Genomic DNA, 24,406 nt, shown 5'->3' with positions numbered 1-24,406 from the left:
TTAATACAAGTTAAATGAAAATCATGTTCAACTAATAACAGTTATATATTTTTAATGAGGTAACATAGAGGATTGATGAAAGGAATGCAGTGAATGTCAGCTAGATGCATTTCTTGAAGACATTTGATAGTCTTGCATAAGTGGCTAGTTTGCAAAATTGAAGCCCATAAAATATACTGATCAATAGGTCACGTTATCATGGAATAAAGAAAATTCTATTGATGAGGAAAATATTGGTTTAATAACAGAGTTGTGATGAACTGTTGTATTTCAGTGGATACCATGTAGTTATGTTCCCCAGGAGTTATTGCTGGCACAAGAATTTTTTTAACGTATGTGCTTGATAAAATGTTGAAGTGGGAGCTAACTCAAAACTTGTAACACACACAAAATGCTGGAGGAACTCAGCAGGCCAGACAGCATCTATGGAAAAAAAGTATGGTCGATGTGAAACGTTTCGCTTCAACTGTATTTTCTTTCCGTAGATGCCACCTGACCTGCTGAGTTCCTAAAGCATTTTGTGTGTGTTTCTCAGATTCCCAGCATCTGCAGATTTTCTCTTGTTTGTGACAAAACTTGTAAGTTTGGTAAACATTGAGAAGGAAGTAATAGAATGCAGAGGATGTTGATAGTCTGGTAGATTGGGTTGACAAATGGCTGATGAAATAATAGAAGAGTAACGTGCTAGATTTTTGGAAGGGTGACAAAGGAAGGACAATATTGACTAAGAGGCATGATTTTGAACTATGCAGAAACAGAGGGATTATAGGTGCATCAATCCTTCAATACGCAGGGCACCTTGAGAGTTTTGGTAAGCTATATAGAATCTAGCTCTAATAAGTAGAGGCATAAAGTACAAAAGTATGGGTGTGGTGTTCAATTTTTGTAAAGGACTAGTTGGGACACGGACTGTTTTGGTCACGACACTTTCGTAGAAGTGGAAATCTGAGATTATAGAAGAGATTTATAAGAATGGTTGCAGAGTTGAAGGGGTTCAGATAAATGTTTAACTAAATGATTTGTGATGGATTTCATAGGAACAAAGAAGGTTTAAGAGATAGCTTGGTAGAGATTTAGAATGGTAGACACCTGATACACAGATTCAACGTGATGAGCAGAAACCACAGCAAGATCATGAGGTAAAATTTTATTTTTACACCAGACTGGTTGTGAGTAGAACTTGTTGGGTAGTAGTAACTGAGTAAGTGAGGGTTTTTGAAAAAAAATGGATAAGCATTTACAAGAAAGTAAGTTGCTATGAAGAAAGAACAAGACAATGGAACTGAATATGACAAGCAATAAAAGACTGCATCTCCTGGAAATATGAAATTAAAACATAAAATTCTAGGGTTACTCAACAGATCAGATGGCATCTGTAGAGAGAGAGAAACAATTAAGCTTTCAAGTCAGTGAAGTAGTTCAGCATTTACATTCTCTATTGCAAATTTACCTTTGCACAGAACAACAAACGAAGTAATAATCAGTTCCTGATTTTTAGCTTATATATGCACTTGGAGCATTGTAATTGTATATTTGCAGTGTCAAGATTACAGCACTCACCTAACTTGTTTGTGCATAATCAGAAGTAACCTGTTACATGACAGTTACTATATTGGATCATTGCTGCACAGCTTGAATTTGGTGTCAACATTTTGTACATTTTCTTGTTCATATCAAAGTGAATTGTGTAACCATTTCCAGTCTTTGCTACACACACGTGACAGTTGAAGCAGTCTTGTAAGTTAAGAATATAATGTAATTAGGCATGACTTGTTTACAGTTATTAACATCATCTTATGGAATAGACTGCCATCTAGTGTGGTAAATGCTGTCACAGTGAAAACATTCAAAAGAGAATCATATCAATTCCAAATATAGTGCAAAAATACTGATCGTACTGATTACATTTTTTGTAGAGATCGGATCTGGTTCTGAAAAGGACTTGGGTGACTTGGCAAGTACAGTAGGCTCTTCATGTACCAACATGCTCACAATTTTAAACGTTGTGGCCCAGTTGAGTAGGTCTTGTTGGTGTGTATATCTACATCTGTGTATTGCTATAATTTAGTGGATTGCTCAGAGTGAACTACAGGAAATGTTGTAATTATTTGGGGTGTTCTGCCATTAATCATGAAAAGACTAAAGTCGAATTCTGTTCTTGGTGTTTCTTATTTTATTGGTGCCTAGGAAATAGAGCCATTATTTTATGAAAGCCATTTTTGAGTTCGCCAAATAAAGCATATAAATCAGTTATTGTAGCTGAGTATACACAGCAAAACTATGTTAAATATACCAGTTGGATTTTGATATCTGGGACTTCTTAAAAATGGTTTTGGAGAGCTGTGAGAAGTAATATAATGGTTACTTCTAATTTTGAAGTAATGCAATTTTTGAGGTGTGGTCATTTCATTTTAAAGAGAGCCCTGAATTTAGCAGAATTGGGTGGTGGACAGTATTCATTGTGAATCGGTAGTGTTGGATGCTCATGTTTATCACAGCTGGTTTAACTGTTTAAAGCGATGTCTGTAATCATTGAATTTAAAGTTTTTTGTGTTTTGAAATTCACATACTCCTCCTGCACATTATGCCTGCGTGCTCTTCCTACCTCACGTGCAATCTCTATAAGTTCAATATACCCCTTAAAGTTCATGTGCAACATGTATAATTCAAAACCAACAAAGGCTGACAAGGGTGTGTAATTAGTACAATCTGTTTACAATTTCTGAACTGCTCAATCAGAATCAGGCTTATTGTCTCTGACATATGTTGTGTAGTTTGTCGTTTTGCAGCAGCAGTACAGTAGAACAGGTAAAAGTTATAAATTACAATAAGAATATATGGAAATAAATAATGAAAAAAAGAGCAAACTCCAGAGGTAGTGTTCATGGAATATTCAGAAATGTTTGGACAGAGGAGAAGAAGCTGTTCCTAAAATATTGAGTGTGCATCTACAGGCCTCCATTCCTCTTCATTTACAGTAGTATTGAGAAGAGGGCTTGCCCTGGATGGTGATGATCCTTACATGATGGATACCGCCTTCCTGACGCATCACCTTTTTAAGATGTCCTCGATGGTAGGGAGCTCGTGCCCATGATAAAGCTGGCTGAGTTTACAACCCTCTACAACTTTTTCTGATGTTGTGTGTTGGTGCCTCCATACCAGATGATAATGCAACATGTCAGAATGCTCTCCACGGTATATCTATAGAAATTTGCTTGAGTTTTTGGTGACATACCAAATCTCTTAGGACTCCCAGTGAAACATATTTGATGACGTGCCTTCTTCGTAATTGCATCAATATGTTGAGCACAGGATAGATCTTCAGAGGTGTTGACAGCCAGGATCTTGAAGCTGCTCCCCCTTTCCACTGCTGACCCCTCGATGAGAACTGCTGTGTATTGGCCCGATTTTCCCTTCCTGAATTTCACAACCAGTTTCTTAGTCTTACTGACATTGAATGCAAGGTTGTTGTGAGACCACTCAACCAACTGATCTCTCTCACTCCTGTGAGCCTCCTTGTCACTGTCTGAGATTCTATCAACAACAGGTGTTTCATAGGTGAATTTATAGATCCCGTTTGAGCTGTGCCTGGCCACACAGTTGTGGGTGTAGAGAGAGGAGTAGTGGATTAAGCACGCATCCTTGAGGTGTGCCAGTGTTAATTGTCAGCAAGAATGAGGTGCTGTTTCTGCACTGTACTGATTGTGGTCTCCCAGAGAGGAAGCCAAGGATCCAGCTTCAGAGAGAGGAATAGAGGGCCAGATTTTGAAAACTATTAATTAGTACTGAGGGGATGATGGTGTTGAATGCTGAGCAGTAATCAATTAACAGCAACCTGACGTAGGTATTGTTGTTTTCCAGGTGGTGCAAGGTCAGTTGGCGAGTCTGTAAGATTGCATCTCCTGTAGACCTGAAGAGGCCAGTGGTTAAATTGAATTGGGTCATAAACACAAGAGATTCTGAATATGCTGGAAATCCAGAGTACATACACAAAATCCTGGAGGATCTCAGCAAATTAGCAGCATCTGTGGAGGGATTTAAACGGTTGACATTTCAGGCCAAGACCCTTCATTCAGACTAGAAGGGAAGAAGTAAGAAGCCTGAATAAGAAGATGGGGGAGAGAAGGAGTAAGCTTTCAGGTGATAGATGAGAGCAGGCGAGTGTGAAGATGTGTGAGGGGAGAATGAAGTAAGAAGCTGGAAGATGATAGTTGGGAAAAGATGAAGGGCTGAAGATGAAGGAATTTGATAGCAGAGAACAGTGCCAGACCCTTGCTTAGGCATGAGTTAATTCTAGCCATGTCTAACCTCTTAACACTCTTAATTACAGTAGATGTGAGTGCAACTGGGTGATGGTTGTTGAGGCAGTATATCCTGCTCTTCTTGGGCACCAATATGATTTTTCCCCTCTTGAAACAGGTGGGTACCTGTAACTACAGCAGTGAGAGATTGAAGATGTCCTTGAACACTCCAACCAGTTGGTTGGCACAAGTTTTCAGTGCCTTGCCAGATACACCATTGGGTCCAGACTCCCACCACAATTGATCTTTCACTCACACACCTAAGCTGCAAATTGTTCTGCGGCTGTTTTACTGCTATGGATGGCAATGTGTTTTCATTGTTGTGTGCTAATTGTTATTGCAATGTTGTGCAACTTGTGCTTGGATATACTTCCAAATTGACATAATAAGGTTCAAGGAATGGTTACAAAAGCATCAGATAAAATGTAAAGCAGAAAATTCAAATAAGATAAATGTGGTATGGTGAATGAAGGGAAACAGCAGATAAGGGTGGTGCAGGAATAGAAGAAAGACAGGTATGCATTATCTTTGTAGGTGTTCGGGGAAATTGGGAAACTAGTGTTCAAAAGGATAAACCTTATAAAGTGGTGTGTAGGAAAAAATCCTTTATTAAAGAGCAACACACACAAAGTGTAGGAGGAATTTAGCAAGTTAGGCAGCATCTATGGAAATGAACATACAGTTGTCACTTCGGTCCAAGACCTTTCATCAGGACTGGAAAGGAAGGGGAAAAGTACAGAATTAAAAGGTGGAGGGAAGGGAAGGAGGACTAGCTCAAAGATGATAGGTGAAGCCATGTGCATGGGAGAGATATAGAACTGGAGAAGGAAGAATCTGATAGGAGAGGAGAGTGGACCATGGGAAAAAGAGAAGGAGGGACTCCGGGATCAGGTAAAGAGAAGAAGTAAGAGGCCAGAGTGAGGAATGGAAGGGGGAAGGAAAAAGAAAAAAAATTACCAGAAGGAGAAATTGATATTTATGCCATCAGGTTGGAGGCTGGAAAGGCTATGAGGTGTTGCTCCTCCAACTTGAGAGTGGCCTCACCATGGCAGAAGATGAGGCCATTTTACCAACAATTGGAATGGGGATAGGAATAAAAATGGTTGGCCACTGGGAAATTCTGCTTTTGGTGGATGGGATGGATGTGCTTGACAAAGTGGTTCTCCAATTTACATCGAGTTCGGCAATGTAGGGGAGGCCACTTTGGGAGCTCTGGATACAATGGACAACACTAACAGATTCATTGGTGAAGCGTTGCTGCACCTCGAAGGATCATTTGGGGGCCATGAATGGAGGTGAGGGAGGAGGTGAATGGCAGATGTAGTATTTCAGTCACCTGCAGGGATGTGCCAGGAGGGAGATTAATGGGGAGGAATAAATGGGCAAGGGAATCATGGAGGGAGTGATCCCTGGAGAAAGCTGAGAATTGGGAGGTAAACACGTGTTTGGTAGTAGGATCTGATTGAAGATGGTGGAGGTTATGGAGAAAGATGTGTTAGATACAGAGGCTCATGGGGTGGTAGGTGAGGACAAGAGGAACACTATCCCTGTTAAGGTGGTTGGAAGATGGGGTGAACATGGCTGTCTGAGAAAGGGAAGAGATGCAGTTGAGAGCGGCATCAATGGTGGAGGAAGGGAAGCCCCATTCTATGAAGAAGGAAGACATCACTGAATCACTTGAATGCGAACATCTATGATGGACATCTCTTGTTTGGCCACAGCTGAAAGATTGTGTCCTATTATGGACACTGGACTTTATAAAGGATGTGAAAGCGTGGAGGTAGATCAGAAAAGACTAATTTCAACAAGTTACTAAAATAGCTCAAGAAGCTGGGATTTTACAGAGAGAGAAGGGAAAGGAAATGCAATAGTGGTGTTCAAAATAACGATGGTTTGCTGAGCGGATCCAAAAGAAAACACTTTCATTGATGGATGGGTTGAGACCGGAGGTCCAGGTCTCCAGGTCTCCAAAAATTCCATGCACTTTTATTCCACAATAGCATGTGCACCCTCGCATATGCCAGAAATATGCATTGAGGTAGGTCATTATTCGGGTGTTGTGCAATGCTAGTTATTGCCTGCACTACCAAATTGAACTGCAGGAACTAGTTAACGTTATTGTGTTTGCAGGTATATTCAGTGAATATTGTGCTATTTGTTACTTTTCACATGTACCGTTTACTCCATTAGAAAGTGGTTAAATGTTCAGGTGCAACAAAACATGTTAGCTGTAATGCTGATACCACCGACTTTAACAGCTTATCCTGGTAGCATGACACAGACATACTGCAAATCTGTTACGTTCATGAGAATCAAGATAAACATAACATAGTTTATTAGTCCAAATCAATCTGCTTTGAGTTATTAGCAAACATATTCAGCCAATATTGACATCACTGCAACAGTACATTCCTCTCTATATCTTAATACACAACAGTTGTATCTTGATTTCTTCAGAACCATGATGTCAAGGTAGATATTAGTGGACTCTCTTTGATATGATGGTGTCACTTTGACTTGAATACAACACCATGTTTGTCAAGTAGCACTGGGGATTTAAAGGATAACTTCCATTGGATTGTTTTATATGGAAGATGATCAAGGTAGACAGAGTAGATAATTGCAACCATAGAACATTACAGCACAGACACAGGCCTTTTGGCCCTTCTTGGCTGTGCTGAACCATTTTTCTGCATAGTCCCACTGACCTGCACCTGGACCATATCCCTCCATACACCTGTCATCCATGTACCTGTCCAAGTTTTTCTTAACTGTTAAAAGTGAGCCCGCATTTACCACTTCATCTGGCAGCTCATTCCACACACCCCCACTCGCTGTGTGAAGAAGCCCCCCCCATGTTCCCTTTAAACTTTTCCCCCTTCACCCTTAACCCATGTCCTCTTTTTTTTCTCCCCTAGCCTCAGTGGAAAAAGCCTGCTTACATTCACTCTATGTATACCCATCATAATTCTATATACCTCTATCAAATCTCCCCTCATTCTTCTACACTCCAGGGAGTAAAGTCCTAACCTATTCAACCGTTCTCTGTAACTTAGTTTCTCAAGTCCCAGCAACATCCTTGTAAACCTTCTCTGCACTCTTTCAACCTTATTAATAAGGTGACCAAAACTGCACACAGTACTCCAAATGCGGCCTCACCCATGCCTTATACAACCTCACCATGACATTCCAACTCTTATACTCAATACTTTGACTTATAAAGGCCAATGTACCTAAAGCTCTCTTTATGACCCTACCTACCTGTGGTGCCACTTTTAGGGAATTTTGTATCTGTATTCCGAGATCCCTCTGTTCTACTGCACTCCTCAGTGCCTTACCATTAACCCTGTATGTTCTACCTTGGTTTGTCCTTCCAACGTGCAATACCTCACACTTGTCTGTATTAAACTCCATGTGCCATTTTTCCAGCTGGTCCAAATCCCTCTGCAAACTTTGAAAACCTTTTCAGTGTCCAGTACAACTCCAATCTTTGTATCATCAGCAAATTTGCTGATCCAATTTACCTCATTATCATCCAGATCATTGATATAGATGACAAATAACAATGGACCCAGCACTGATCCCTGTGGTACACTAGTCAGAGGCCTCCACTCAGAGAAGCAATCCTTCCCTACCACTTTCTGGCTTCTTCCATTGAGCCAATGTCTAATCCAATTTACTACCTCTCCATGTATACCTAGCGACTGAATCTTCCTAACTAACCTCCCATGCAGGACCTTGTCAAAGGCCTTCCTGAAGTCCATGTCGACAACATCCACTGCCTTCCCTTCATCCACTTTCCTGGTAACCTCCTCGAAAAACTCTAATAGGTTGGTTAAACATGACCTACCACGCACAAAGCCATGTTGACTCTCCCTAATAAGTCCCTGTCTATCCAAATACTTGTAGACCCTATCTTAGTACCCCTTCCAATAATTTACCTACTACCGACGTCAAATTTACCAGCCTATAATTTCCGGGATTACTTTTAGAGCCTTTTTTTAAATAACGGAACAACATGAGCTATCCTCCAATCCTCCGGTACCTCACCCGTAGATACCGGCATTTTAAATATATCTGCCAGGGCCCCTGCAATTTCAACACAAGTCTTCTTCAAGGTCCGAGGGAATATCCTGTCAGGTCCTGGGGATTTATCTACTCTGATTTGCCTCAAGATAGCAAGCGCCGCCTCCTCCTCAATCTGTATAGGTTCCATGACCTCACTTCTTGTTTGCCGTATTTCCATTGACTCCATGCCAGTTTCCTTTGTAAATACAGACACAAAAAACCCATTAAAGATCTCCCCCATTTCTTTTAGTTCCATACATAGCCGACCACTCTGATCTTCAAGAGGACAAATTTTATCCCTTACTATCCTTTTGCTCTTAATATACCTGTAGAAGCTCTTTGCATTATCCTTCACCTTGACTGTCAAAGCAACCTCATGTCTTCTTTTAGCCCTCCTCATATCTTTCTGAAGTATTTTTTTGCACTTTTTATGCTCCTCAAGCACTTTATTTGCTCCCTGTTTCCTATACATGTCATACATCTCTCTCGTCTTCTTTATCAGAGTTCCAATATCCCTTCAGAACTAAGGTTCCTTATTCTTATTCACTTTTCCTTTAATCCTGACAAGAACATACAAACTCTGCACTCTCAAAATTTCTCCTTTGAAGGCTTCCCACTTACCAATCACATCCTTGCCAGAGAACAACCTGTCCCAATCCACATGTTTTAGATCCTTTCTCAACTTCTTCAAATTTGGCCTTTTTCCAGTTTAGAACCTCAACCCGAGGACCAGATCTATTTTTATCCATGATCAAGTTGAAACTAATGGTGTTATGATCACTGGAACCAAAGTGTTCCCCTACACACACTTCCGTCACCTTTCCGAACTGGTTTCCTAATAGGAGATCTAATACTGCATCCTCTCTAGTTGGTATCTTTATATATTGATTTAGAAAACTTTCCTGAACACATTTTACAAACTCTAACCCGTCTAGACCTTTAACAGTATGGGAATCCCAATCAATATGTGGAAAATTAAAATCCTCTGCAATCACAACTTTATGTTTCCTGCAGTTGTCTGCTATCTCTCTGCAGATTTGCTCCTCCAATTCTCGCTGACTATTGGGTGGTCTATAATACAACCCCATTAATGTGGTCATACCTTTCCTGTTTCTCAGCTCCACCCATATAGCCTCAGTAGACCTCTAATCTGTCCTACCTAGCACTACTGTAACATTTACCCTAACTAGCAATGCTACCCGCCCCCCCCACCACCCTTCATTCCTCTGTCTCTATCACGTCTGAAACATCGGAACCCTGGAAAATTAAGCTGCCAGTCCTGCCCCTCCTGCAGCCAAGTTTCACTAATGGCTATAATGTCGTAATTCCGTGTTAATCCATGCCCTCAGCTCATCAGCCTTCCCCACAATACTCTTTGCATTGAAATAGACACACCTCAGAAGATTATTACCACCACACACAACCCTTCTATTTGTGACTTTGCATGAACTTTTAACATCATTTATTTTCACCCCTGCTCCAATATCTGCTCTGGCACTCCGGTTCCCACCCCCCTGCAAATCTAGTTTAAAGTGTCCCCAACAGCAATAACAAACCTCCCTGAAAGGATATTGGTCCCCCTGTAGTTCAGGTGTAACCCGTCTCTCTTGTACAGATCCCACCTGCCCCAGAAGAGGTCCCAATGATCCTGAAATCTGAAACCCTGTCCCCTGCACCAGTTTCCTAGCCATGTGTTCATCCTCCAGAGCATCCTATTCTTACCCTCACTGGCACGTGGCACAGGTAGCAATCCTGAGATTACTACCCTCGAGGTCCTGCTTTTTAACTTCCTACCAAGCTCTCTATACTCACTGTTCAGGACCTCCTCACTCTTTCTTCCTACTTCATTGGTACCAATATGTACCATGACATCTGGCTGATCACCCTCCCACTTCAGAATGCTGTGCACGTGATCAGAGACATCCCTGACCCTGGCACCTGGGAGGCAACAAACCATCCGAGAGTCTCTGTCACGACCACAGAACCTCCTTTCTGTACTTCTAACTATCGAGTCCCCTATCACTACCACTCTCCTCTTCTTCCACCCTCCCTTCTGCACTGCAGAACCAGACTCAGTGCCAGAGATCCGGCTGCCACAGTTTGTCCCAGGTAAGTCATCCCCCCTAACAGTATCCAAATCGGTATACTTGTTGAGGGGAATGGCCACAGGGGAACCCTGCTCTGCCTGCCCTTTCCCCTTTCCTTACCTGACAGTAACCTGTGACGAGAATACACATAGATGTTAGCTGTCCTGTGAGATCAGCAGTTGGTCTGCCACCTGTCCTCAGGGGAAGGAGAGATAAGGGACAATGAAGCAGCATCTGGAGATGTGTAATGAAGGGATGGGAGAGAGAGAGCTGTCTGGAGCGGCTCCCCCTTTGAACCCTGAACTGTTTGAAGTGATGGACAGGCGATACCCCAGCAGGGGGATAAAAAGGGACAGGTTCGCTAAGGCAGACACACACGACGCCCGAGGTAACGAGACCCTGGAAGCTGTGCGCCTCTCACGAGTCGGTGGGACATACCAGACCTTAAACGCACAGGGTGGAAAGGTACGATCAGCAGGAACCCGGTGTGTGTCCACCTTCGCTTGGATGCCGGGTTCACTGCAGAGGATCGACCGCATCTGGAGGAGGGGTCACAGTCGGTGACCTCAGGTGACATCACAAAGGACCCGCCCGAAAGCTGCTTGTGAGCAATATCGCCGGTCTGTGAGTGGAAGCCGTTTCTGAATGATCAGTCGTTCTCGTTCTCTCTCTCTCCCCCGCCCCCAACGTTGTCCATCGCCATGGCAACGATTACTGCGAACTGAACTTTTGTGTCACTTTGAAATTTGGTCATTTACCCCTAGACAACGATAGAGCTTGATTGATGCTGTTATCTTAATTCTGTGCACATGTGTGTTTATCATTGCTGAACTGTTGTATTTATTATCCTTTCGATTACTGTGTTGCTTGTTTCTTTAATAAAACTTTCTTAGTCCTAGTAATCCAGACTCCAACTGAGTGATCTATTTCTGCTGGTTTGGCAACCCAGTTACGGGGTACGTAACATAAGTGGGGTTCTCGTCCGCGATTTTGAACGCTAAATTTGGGACGGAGTAAATTGATTGGGTTAAAATTCCCGAAAGAAAGAAAAGACAAACAGCAGAAATGGAGGCTGAGGAATTTATAAAGGCGCCGACCTTGGAGGCATTAGAGGATGCCAGGAAATCGGAATTGGTAGCTGTGGCTAAAGAGTTGAATCTTGCTAAGGTGAAGTCGACAATGAGGAGAGAGGAGATACACAGAGCTATCGTAGAGCACTATGTATCTAAGGGTGTGTTTCCCCAAGACGAGCTGGGGGTGGTGTCTATTGAAAAACCTGCTGGAGACGCGGTACAGGTACAGCTTGAAAAACTGAGACTCGAGCACGAGTTCCGGGTACGACAGTTGGAGCAAGAAGAGAAGGAGAGAGAGGTAGAAAGACAAGAGAGAGAGAGACAGTTGGAGAGAGAAGAGAGAGAGAGACAGTTGGAGCGAGAAGAGAAAGAGAGAGAAAGACAGTTGGAGAGAGAAGAGAAAGAGAGAGAGACATTTGGAGAGAGAGAGAGTTGGAGAGAGAAGAGAAAGAGAGGGACAGACAGTTGGAGAGAGAGGAGAAACAGAGGGAAAGGGAATTCGAATTGGAGAAGTTAAGGTTAAGGGCAGAGCAGGGGCTCGTGCCAAACTAAGGTGGAGGGTTCCGGGTGACCGAGGAACTCAGCTCTGTCTGCGGAAGATGCCCAGAGGTATGAGGTGGTAAAAGAGGCCATCCTCAGTGTTTATGAGTTGGTCCCGGAGGCATACCGGCAGAGGTTCCGGAATGCGAGGAAGCAGTGGGACCGCACGTATTTGGAGTTTGCCAATGAGATGCAGACATATTGTGAGCGTTGGTGCGCCTCGAAGGGGGTAGAGGGGGATTATGACAGATTGCTACAGCTGATCCTGATTGAGCAGTTTAAAGGTTGTGTCCCTGAGGGTATGAGACCCTACCTCGATGAGAAAGAGGCAGCCACGTTAGCCGCAACTGCTAAGTTAGCGGATGAGTATGCGTTGACGCATAAAATGAAGTTTGCCCCGAGTAAAGGCTACCAGAAGGGTAGTCAGGACGGCGGGGAGAGTCCGCTGGAAAAGTTAGAAAGTAAGCCGGGGACTAGTGAAAAGGATAAGGTAGACCGGGAGCAGTCTGGTAGGAAGTCTCCTGGGGTCGTCTGTTATAATTGTGGGAAAGCCGGACACTTTGCGTCCAGGTGCTTTGCCCCAAGGAAGGAGACGGGGAAAGGAAAAGCGGAAATTTTGAATGGCTGTATCGAGCTGTTAAGCGAACCGCTAGGGACGGTCAGGTCTGCCAAAGTTCAGGAAGGGCGCGAGAGGTTTATCTCGGCTGGATTGGTGTCAGTGAAGGAGGGGTTAAAACCAGTTCCAGTGCGGATCTGGAGAGACACGGGAGTGTGTCAGTCACTAATACTGAAGAGTGTATTAGAGTTTAGCTCAGAGACCCAGACTGGGGAGGTAGAGGTCAAAGGTGTTGGGGAAGGGACAGAGTCAGTCCCTTTGCACCAGATACACTTACAAAGCAGCCTGGTCTCTGGACTAGTCACGATCGGGGTGAGGTCTGAATTACCGATGAAAGGCGTGGAAGTTTTGCTCGGTAATGACATCGCCGGGGGAATCGTGTTCCCAGTCGTGAGATTGACAGGTCAGCCTGCCAGCATTGAGGCCCCGCCCATGGACTCACAGGTTCATCACGGGACCACGGTAGTGAATTTAGCTGAAATGTTTCTGCCAACCTTGTAGGAGAAGAGGGTAGAAAATGAAAAGAAAGAGTGTAGTGAGACAAGAGGCAGTGAGGGAGCTGGGACAGACGTAGCAGTAGTCAGGAAAGAATTTGTGCAGACACAGGAGCGAGACGAGGGGCTGATGGTTTCGGCAGAGACAGCTCTCTCTGACACAGCTTTGACAAGGGAACTAGTAGGCTATTGTGTGGAGGAGGAAGTGCTAAGGAAAAAAGGGAAATCAAGTACAGTACCTGCAGATGAGGAGTGGGGGGTGGTGCAAAAGGGTTATGGGGATGAGGTTTTTAACATGGCCCATGAGGTACCCCCCGGTGGACATTTTGCGGTGCTGGAGGAAACAGTTGGTGGAATCCTGAAAGAGGTTTACCGACTGCCCAGGGGGAAGGATGTTATTGATCATGACCGACGCGAACTGAGACGGTCACCGGCTTTTGATATGCTAACAAACCTAGTCGGTGTTAACGTGGAAATCAATTAAGCTAGGGGCCCCCGATAAGAGAAAAAAACCATTTTGAGAAGATTAGTATAGGATCGATCAGATGGGAGAAGGCTATTGTTTTGGCCAGGTCTACTGATAAGGTCTCTCCCTTAATCCCCGAACAAAGCGACTCTTTAGGAGTAATTAAACGACTCGCACCCGTGTGGTTGATTGTCCCGAGGCGATGCAAAGAACTGGGACGTTGGGTGGTGTCTGTTACAATAGGCTAGCCTAGTAAACAACATCCATATATAATGAGTAATTCAGTGACTAAAGGGCTGACGAACACAGAGGTGTGTATTGGCAATTTAATACGGCTGTCTGAAGCCAGCTTGATAGTGAACCTTGAAGAAAATGGGTCACTTACCTGGGAATTGTGGTGACACAGGGGCAGCTGGCAGCGATGCAAGCTACAGTGCAGGCTATCGCTGACCTCCCAACCCCGACAGACAAGAGGGCCCTCAGAAGGCTCTTGGAGATGGTGGGGTACTGTAGGAAGTTTTGCAATAACTCTGCGGTCACTACCCCTCCCCCTCCTACTAAGCCCTTGCGAAATAAAACTGAGTTGGAATGGGACGACCCTTGTTATTGTGGTCCGGGACAAAACCAAATGAGAGGTTACATTGATCGCAATTCATCAGTGTTTTTGGCCACTATGAAGTTTGCTAAATTGGAGCCTGATCTAAGGGATTTTAATAACACCTATAAAAGGAACAGAAAATGTGATGACTGTCTGTCAAGGTGTTGACAACTTCAAATTCTCTGTATTAGCCAAATAGCTGATAATGATGTATATTTGTGTGTATCAAATAATGTATTCATGTTTGTAATTTTTACCTCCTGGTAAAAATCCTTAAAAGGGGGGAAGTGTGACGAGAATACACATAGATGTTAGCTGTCCTGTGAGATCAGCAGTTGGTCTGCCACCTGTCCTCAGGGGAAGGAGAGATAAGGGACAATGAAGCAGCACGTGGAGATGTGTAATGAAGGGATGGGAGAGAGAGAGCTGTCTGGAGCAGCTCCCCTTTTGAACCCTGAACTGTTTGAAGTGATGGACAGGCGATACCCCAGCAGGAGGATAAAAAGGGACAGGTTCGCTAAGGCAGACACACACGACGCCCGAGGTAACGAGACCCTGGAAGCGGTGCGCCTCTCACGAGTCGGTGGGATGTACCGGACCTTAAACGCACAGGGTGGAAAGGTACAATCAGCGGGAACCCAGTGTGTGTCCACCTTCGCTTGGGTGCCGGGTTCACTGCAGAGGATCAACCGCATCTGGAGGAGGGGTCGCAGTCGGTGACCTCAGGCGACATCACAAAGGACCTGCCCGGAAAGCTGCTTGTGAGCAATATCGCCGGTCTGTGAGTGGAAGCCGTTTCTGAATGATCAGTCGTTCCCGTTCTCTCTCTCTCTCCCCCCCCACATTGTCCATCGCCATGGCAACGATTACTGCGAACTGAACTAAATTGGACTGAACTTTTGTGTCACTTTGAAATTTGGTCATTTACCCCTAGACAACGATAGAGCTTGATTGATGCTGTTATCTTAATTCTGTGCACATGTGTGTTTATCATTGCTGAACTGTTGCATTTATTATCCTTTCGATTACTGTGTTGCTTGTTTCTTTAATAAAACTTTCTTAGTCCTAGTAATCCAGACTCCAACTGAGTGATCCATTTCTGCTGGTTTGGCAACCCAGTTACGGGGTACGTAACAAACCCAATTACATGTGCGCTGCTACTTTGGCGTAACTACCTCCCTGAAACTACTATCTATAAACACTTCATTCTCCCGAATGATCCGAAGGTCATCCAGCTCCTGCTCCAGTTCCCTAACGCGGTTTGTTAGGAGCTGCAGCTGGATGCACTTCTTGCAGTTGTGGTTGTCAGGGAGACTGGAGGTCTCCCTGACTTCCCACATCCTGCAAGAGGAGCATTCCAACATCCTGCCTGGCATTCTCCCTACTCTAAACAAACAGAACAAAATTTACCAGAACCTACCCTCGCCTCTGCCTGTTCACGCCAAAGCCTGTTGAGCCAAAGCCGTCCCACTCTGCTCCCTCTCACTCTGCTGCCCGCTGTATATGGTGGTCTTTTTTTTAAACCTTTGGTGCTCTACGTCACGCACCTGCGCAGTCTAGTCTCTTTTCCCCGAGCAGTGTAAAAAAAAATGTTTTCTCTCCGAGATTCCTTACCCCTTTTCTCTCGGCCTCTTGCTCCGATTTAAAAAGGACCATTGAAAATTACTCTCCTTTTTAAACCTTTGGCACTCCACGTCACGCGCCTGTGCAGTCTAGCCCCTTTACCCCGAGCAGTGTAAAACAGAAAAAATGTCTTCTCTCCGAGATTCCTTACTCCTTCTCTCTCGGTCTCTTGCTCCGATTTAAAAAGGCCATTGCTATTTCCATATAAGTAACTGAAAGTAGTAGAAAATGCTATGGATCATATCTGAAATCAAAATAAATGCTAACTGACCTCCTGAGTATTTCCAATAGTATCTGTTTTATGCTAACTGAAGAAAATAGCTCCTTAACCTTTCCTTGTACAATAAGTCCTCTAGCCTAAGAATTAATCTTGTGTACCTCTGGTGCACTTCCTTAATGGCACATATATTGTCCCTAAAGTAGGAAAACTAGTATTCCAGATGAAGTCTTACCAAGGCATTATAGAAGAGGAGCAAGATGTTTCTATTCTTATACTCAAATCTTCTTCCACTAAAGACCAACATTTTGTTTACCTTTCTTGTTGTTTCCTTTACCTGCATATTAATTTTTAGTGATTCATATACAAGGATGCCTAGACAGTTCTGCATGCTAGTAGCATCCATTTTTGGTTGAAAACCCTGTTTTCGATGACATTTTGAATTCTCATCTTTTAAAATGATGTTATTTTACTATCTTATATTCTTTTCATATAAAATTACATCTGTTATGTCCTTGCTTATACACTAAACCTGTGTGTCTTTTTGAAGCCTCTCTGCTTTCTTAACGTCGTTGTTTGGTATCATAATCAATGGTCAAAGATAGATACTTGGCCCAGATATCCTTCAGGTGTGTTTATCCTCCTCCTAGCTCCTATGTTCATTATAGAGAGGAGTCCCTCCGTAGGTCAGGGCCGACCATGGATGTTACGTCCAAGTTGTCTACATATAGTCGATATGCAAGCCAGTACACTAGCCAGGGCAGTACGAAAGAAAGCTGTTGCCCATGCAGTAGGCTCCCACTCTCTACGAAGCTGATGAATCCAAAGGAACGTCAGAGACTGATACAGTTTGGCACCAGTGGCGTTACAGGAGTTGCCAGTCAGCATTAAACTTAGGGACTGCAAGTCCTGATTTTCCTTCGGGGTTTACTCGTGGAACCTTCCCCGAGTGGGTAGAGCCACAAGGTGGCACAGGTTTGAGATCAGAGTTTTCCTTCTCCGAGATGAGCTGCCAACCATGCATGACGAGCCCTATCTGCCCGAAACGACTGTTTTTTTAAGGCACCAGGTACCCACCTTTGCCCCTTCTCCTGTCAGTAGAAACAGTTCCACTGGGCTTAGTAGCTAAGCCACACATGAAGGACAGGAGCTGGGCTCGATTGTTAGAGGCTATTTGAGATGCAAACCTTTGGGAGCATTACTAGATAGTTGGAGCTTATCCTCATTACCTATCCCCTCCCCCCAGCTATGACAATCTTAAGGAACCGTTCATTATAAGAACATAATCAAAAGAAGAACAAGAAGACTATTTTATCCCATGTACTTGCCCTGCTATTCATAACAATTGTGGTTAATCATTTACCTCAACACCACTTTCCTGCACTGACTCTATTTTCCCTGATTCCCCTTAATGTCTAAAAACTACAGGTCTTTGTCATCTTTTCTCATCTGGCTCAATCAGTATAACCCTATGTTCCTAATTTGCTTATATCATTATCCTCCTTCCTTAACATGCATTTTCACTACTCCCCAATGCAGCTAGTTCTTCATTTATGCCATACTCTTGGTAAAAAGGGCTTCTTCAGTATTTCCTGTGAGATCCTAGAATATCTTGCCTTGCACTATCACTGCAAGGATCACATTGGTTCAGGAATGCAATCTGTCACTTTACCTTAGGCATGACATGAAGTGTTATTAATAACATTAATATCTTGAGAGCTTTGATTTTATTTGGAAGTAGGTAAGGGCACTATAGTTGAACAATGAAGTTGCTCAGTTAAGCTGGCATAGGAGTACTTGTCCAGGCTCGTATGATACATGTTCTTAAGTAAGGTATTCAGTTCATCTGGCACGTGTGGTACTCAAGTGTTTTTTGCTTTTATAAGAGGTTATATACTATTATTTTTTCTGATAGATTTATATGTGTAATTTATTTTAATACTTACAATATATACATTTTGGATTGTAATTTTTAAAAATTTTTATTACAAACTAGCAGGCTTCAAGTAGAACCTTAAGGCCATTGTAACACGAACAAAAGGTCATCTGTTTGGATTGCTGAAATGGGCCTGTACAAGGCAGAAAAAAGGAACAACATTTATTCAGATTATGTGCATCAACAACTATTCTAATAACTGAGATGTTGTGTCTTTCAGGTTTCCTGAAATGCAGTATTTCCAACAAGAAAGTGTGAGGCAGATCTTGACAGATATCCTGTTTTGTTATGCGAGGGAAAATGAGCAGCTGCTTTACAAGCAGGTAATGAAATACTGTACAGGTTTGGTTGAATAATTAAGCAGTTTAAAATTGGACTGTGAGAAAAAGTGTCTTGTGACATTTACTAAGAATAAATATGCATTCATTCTGGGCATAACATTCTGTCCCTAAAGCATTTAAGTCTGCTGTAAGTTATACATTGCATGTGTTTTCATGTTGTGTTCTCAAAGATTGTTGCAGGAGGAACTTCTATGCACTTAAATATAGCGAATTTCTCATTAAGAATTATTCTGTCATTTCTCGAGTACGTTTCTGTCTGCAGAGGTGCATGCTTTTACCTTATAAAGCAAGATCATATTTTATTATGCATTTAAATGTCCATGCAGACTATTAGAAAGATTATATCTTTAATTCTTTGTCTTTTACTATGGCAACTAAACATAAAAGTAATGATTATCTCGTATTTGTAGACCAGTCTAGACATATAAATAGTAGCTGTGGAATACTGAAGTAATTTGTATGGTATATACCATGCAAAATCTTCAAAGTTTCAAAAATGCAATATACCTGGGAGTCCATAGCAGTTTGGTATATGTCAGCATGAAGAATTCAGGTTAACACTGCCTTCTGGCAGCACTGGCACTGCTATGGTACTGTCCGAATTTGCTGACCCAGCAAATGGATTGCACTTATCAGGCACCCAGATTATTTCCAGAGTATGTGCTTTCTTATACTTCGATTCAAAATTATTATTTGTAATGCTAACTTTCTAGGGCATGCACGAACTACTGGCTCCTCTTGTCTTCATTCTGCACTGTGATCAACAAGCCTTTTTACATGCAAGTGAGACGGCTAATCCAAGGCAAGTTTTATTCAGTTAAATGCTGGATCTTTGCAAATGGTAGATTTTGCAGTTGAAAGAGGTCTTGTTTTCCCCTTTATGCAGAGTACAAGTCAATCCTTAATAGGGGAGCCATTACTTCTTGAAGGTTGCAGTTCTCACTGTTTTAAAGCTTTATGATTTGCATTTATAAAAACAGGAGTGCAAATATCTTAGTCTTGTCTGGTAAATTGGCAGAGAGAAAAGATGAAGGATGCTTTCCTAGTTTTTCTAAAGCACAGCATCTGCAAGTTAATGTACATTTAGGTATGGTGGATTCCAGTGAATAAATGGTAGGGGTGGAAAAAAGAGAGGGGAAAAAATAACTATTCTTTTTGATCTCATATTAAACCCACACAATTGCTTTTGATTGACCACAATGTTTCCATCACAAGAATGTTTCGCTTACATAAATGGAACTGATATAAAGCAACTAGATTAGTCACTTAGCCTACACAAAGTTGTTTTCCAGAGTTCTAAATAGATAATACATAATGAATGCTGAAGTCGCAAGAAAAAACAACAAAGCTTAGATATCAATCTTGACTAATATTTCCAAGGTGTTTCATAGAAGTGATAGATCTTGGGATAAGGAAAAGCATCTGCAGTAACTGTATTGTTCCTGGCACACTTGAGGAGTAAACTACACTGGGCAACAATTTTTTTTCGGAAATGTTGTTTATGATAGACCACTTGGAACTGAACACAAATGTAATTTCAGACTAGTTGTGTCATGTAGGAATTCGGAGAAATAAGAAATTAAGTTTTATTGCATATAATTGCATTTAATTGCATAATAGTGCTAAAGCTTTGCAATAGTTCAACTAAGCTAAAATATTTTGTTGATGATTTTCATTTGTACTCAGTGTCTGAGGCTTCTTGCTGAAGTGTCCAACAATAAACTGCCAACATTGATGGATTCAAGTTGTCCTGATACTGTTTCTCCATGACCATAATGCCCTGGCGAAACCTTTCACCATGCTTGTCACTGACAGCACCATAATTTGCCAGGAGGAAGTCTAAATGGGAATCCAGAGAACGAATCTTTAGTGACATGTTGCACTTCATGGTTTTGTATGCTTGAAGCATATTGTCAACAAGCTGCACGTAATTTGGTGCTCTGTAGTTGCCAAGAAAATTTTCAACAACATCCTTGAATTCCTTTCATGCGATTTTCTCTTGTCCCACTAAATATTCCTTGAATTGTCTGTCATTGATAACCTGTTTAATTTGTAGATGAACAAAAATGCCTTCCTTAATCTTGGCATCAGTTATTCAGACTTGAACTACAAAATTGAAATAATAAATGTAAATGATTTCAAAAAATGGTGCATGTTAGGGAAATTTCATGATGATTTTCATGAACAGCAGCCCAAAATCCATTATATATGCGTAAAAATAGTCAGGAAGCAATAAATCTTTGTTGTCCAGGGCTATCTGGACAGTGTATATATGTCCATTATATAAAATAAACTAAAGTACAATGGATGTATGGAGTAGGATTTATGAGGGGGAAGGGAGAAATCACTGTGTTAATCAAAAGATAAATATGTCAATAATCTCAATTATATTGCTAGCAATTGTCTCGATATCGCACATTGTAAAAGATGGTTATAAAATTAGCTATTTTTACTATGTCTGATATGAATATGTATGTGGATTTTGGCAGTTTTTATAGGCTAGGTAGCAAACATAAATGAATTTGTTAGTGTAGAAAAGAATATATAACTAATTTTGCAGATTTATATCTCAACAGTGAGGAAATGAAAACTCTCCTCAACCCTGAATTTTTGGAACATGATGCTTAGTAAGTTAAAATGCTAAATTTTAATACATTTATTTTTCTTTTCTCTTGAGAGATTTTTCTTTAAACTGGCCCTGTTCTCTTGTCAGTGCAATGTTTTCACGACTTATGGACACTGCGGAACCATGGTTTTCAAGTTTTGAAAGAGAAATAAGAAAGGTATGTTTCTTTCAATCATAAATTTATTGCAAATTATATTTCAAGGATGAATATTTTTCTCAAGTTACCAATACAAAGTTATTTAATTATTTCTGAAATCTTGTGAGAAATGCTGATTTCTGATTCCCTTATGACATTCATTTGTGAATATTGTCTACTCCTAATGGCTCCTTTCAAGGTTTGTTCATTTCTTTATCCGTAAATACAGGGGATTCCAATTAATTGGGCCACTGCTTATTTGGGAGAACCTTAAACAACAAAAACTAATGGAGAAAATAGCTGTGATCTGCTTTGTTTATTTGGGACGCTATGCCACTTAATTGGGACAGGAAATTGTTAGCGAGCAGTTTCTAACTAGCGTTAGACACATTTGTGTGGCCGTTAGACACAACTCTGTGCTTAGAGTGAGCAGTTTTTAAATAGCATCAGTTGCATGTGTTCATGTTCAAAAAGCAGTGATTTTTGTCACTGATAGTTGGTGAGAAATAAGCAGCAAGACAATTCAGAACTGTTTTATTCACTATGATTTCAAGCATTCAGGATTGGAGATGCCAGAAGCAGCCAGGAGTGAAAATGCTGGGATTTCAGTACTTCAACAAGTTAGGATCTATGAAGAATTTGAAGATATCAATAATGAACTTTAATTTTCAAAATAAAAATTAAGATTTGGAAGATGCAATAGTCAATAGCATTGTATGAAGGCATTCCATTATCTACACTAGGAGTCTGCACTGATTTTGTTCATTTACAGTCAATCAAAAGGATGCAGCATTATACACTGGATGAACTGTTAAGAACTAATATACAGTTTTATAATACTGAAGCAGTGTTGACAGTGTTTTAATTGGTTCCGTATTTCATTTAAAACATAGTTTGTTTCTCAGTTAAATAGGAGTTTGGCTCTTTTATGCCTTTTTAACTATTTCCATGAAACTTAGACTAATTGGCCTTATGCCGGCCCCCCGAGGCCTCAGTTGACATAGTAGTAGTCGGCTAATCGGAGCAGTTACTTAATTGGGACAAAATGTACAGGTCCCAATGGGTACAATAGAGAATTGTGAGATTAAGTATTATTGCACTGACAGTGATATTAGCTTAACTTATGGTTTATTTTTTGTTTAAAACAGTTTATACTAATTATCTTAATATTTGTGACCAAAAACAATTCTCCAGTGAGTATGGTTGCATGAAATGTGTAAATTACCCTTTCATTCTGGGAAGAGAGGGAGAGATATGGTAATATGGTAAGTAGATTTTGCCTATATAATCATTGGTTCCCTAAACAAAAGTTTTTTTTATATTTGTTCATGACCAAAAGTATAAGTAGTCTTCAAAAATTCTAGGGAAAATTGTTGGAACAGATGTTTTGTTCTGGAGCAGCTGCCTCAACAGACTTTCATAAATAACTTCTTGGGTGATAATGTATTGTGTTATATAAGACCATGTACATTTCATTTTGCTATGTCTTTTCAATGGATACCATCATATGGAGAAAACACAAAAGAAACAGTCAGATGTATTTAGTTGTTCGATCAATACTATTTAATGTAAATATTTTTAGGGTTGGCAAAAATTCTTGTAAAGTACAAATATTTTGGGACAGAGATCAGAACAGAGAAAATCAAAAGTGTCACCAAACCAGTAATGTTAGGTGACCCTGGTTTAGAAGGGAGAGTGTGGACAGAAAATCATTTGTGTTGTAAAGTCCTGTTGAAATCCCTAGATTCTCAAAACTAAACTAGGCCTCAGCTTCGAACAATTTGTATCCAAGTGTATATTTGTAATTGATTGAAGAGATAGTAAATTTTCTCCCTGACATATTTCAAAGCTAATTGTGATCAAGTAGAGGACTAATAGATTGGAAAGTATCAAATGGAACAAGAGATGAACTCTCAAATCACAAACCTGTGAGCCTTGGCTCAAAGATGGGGAAAGTATTAGGAGTGGAAAGTGATGTATAATGAAGTCTCATAGGTATCAGTGTTAAAGCCAATGGTTCTTATTGTTATAAATGACTTTGACAAAAGAATTTTGGCCAAGGTGTTCAAATTATAGTTGATGCCAAATTGGAAATATTGGCCAATCATGCTGAACAATTAAGATTGCCAATTTTTGTTGAGCTGATTCCTAACTGACTGGCCACCAATTATTTGTATAGTCTGGAAATGCTGTTACTTAGTAGCTTAATAATTATTTTGTTAAATTTACAATTCTTAGGGAAATTTTTAAAACATTTAGTTCTGAGGAACATGAATGAACAGATTTGGTCTTAAATTATTTGCTGCACAGGCATGTAAATACATGTCATGAAGTATTTAGGCTCAAACATTTTCTAATTTATTTGAAAATGCATGTATAGGGTGAACTATTTCAAATATACAAAATGAAAACATCTTCTTTGATTCATTTAGTCGCTTTGGCTTCCAGTCGAACAACACTTTGATTTTAAAATTCGCAGCTTAATTTTAAGACCCACTGTGACCTTCTTACTTCTGTTATTTCCCACAGTCCTAAGTGACTCTCCTTTCTCCAGGTGTGGTCTACTTCAATCCAAGAATTTAATTGCCCCACGACTGGTGACCTTTCCACCACTGCCTTATATTCTAAAACTCCCTAAACTTTCCAGTTTGTGAAAACTCCTTAACTTTTGCCCATGTGAAATAATATGGCTCAGAATGACATACTAACATCAAAGTAATACCAGTATTATCAGTACAAAAGATAAAATGCCGTGCATGGCTTTCTACATTTGCCACGTAATTCAGTCTATATATTCAGAATGTTACCACTTCTGTACATTGGTATTGTTAGCACATTTTTGTATATCTAGCTCTGTTGCCACTCACGTGACCCAACTCAGGTGATACAGATTTTCGTCGTTTGATGAGCTTCAGACCAGACCCAGACCCTCAATGTCCAATGGCTAGACTGCAATTCCTCCCATTCAGCTTTTGCAATGTGTTTCAGTGCATCTCTCAACACATACACCTGCAGCCTGGAGTGAGCCGGCTGGCAACAGTGGAGATCTCATTGTACTGGAAAATCAACAGGTTTTGGACAGACCAATGAATTGGTGTTCTACCAGTGGAACTTGTGTCCCTGGGAAAAGCCCATAGATCAGAAAGTCCTCTGTTATGCAGTTGCTTGGATGAACCACTTGCATCCTTCTCTAGACCTTCTGCAAATATACAGTCCGCAAGGAGATACAGTAGGTGACCGTGTCCTCTTCCTCATCCCGGCTGTACCTGGAGCAGTGTGCATTG

General features: G+C 41.3%; 1 protein-coding gene across 3 annotated transcripts in view; it reads left to right on the top strand.

Annotated features, from left to right (window-relative positions):
- The window catches only part of tbc1d5 (TBC1 domain family, member 5), a 485,913-nt gene that overhangs the window by 281,174 nt on the left and 180,333 nt on the right, over positions 1 to 24,406 (top strand). For all 3 annotated transcript variants that reach the window (XM_063044063.1, XM_063044064.1, XM_063044062.1), the window contains 4 exons: positions 18,240 to 18,342; positions 19,074 to 19,162; positions 20,937 to 20,987; positions 21,074 to 21,143. In XM_063044063.1, the coding sequence (XP_062900133.1) occupies positions 18,240 to 18,342; positions 19,074 to 19,162; positions 20,937 to 20,987; positions 21,074 to 21,143 (313 nt within the window). The remainder of the gene's footprint in view (positions 1 to 18,239; positions 18,343 to 19,073; positions 19,163 to 20,936; positions 20,988 to 21,073; positions 21,144 to 24,406) is intronic.

The sequence above is a fragment of the Mobula hypostoma genome, chromosome 3, assembly GCF_963921235.1.
Source record: "Mobula hypostoma chromosome 3, sMobHyp1.1, whole genome shotgun sequence".
Taxonomy (NCBI): domain Eukaryota; kingdom Metazoa; phylum Chordata; class Chondrichthyes; order Myliobatiformes; family Myliobatidae; genus Mobula; species Mobula hypostoma.
The sequence above is the reverse complement of the archived record's forward strand: the minus strand, read 5'-3'. Positions and strand labels throughout refer to the sequence as shown.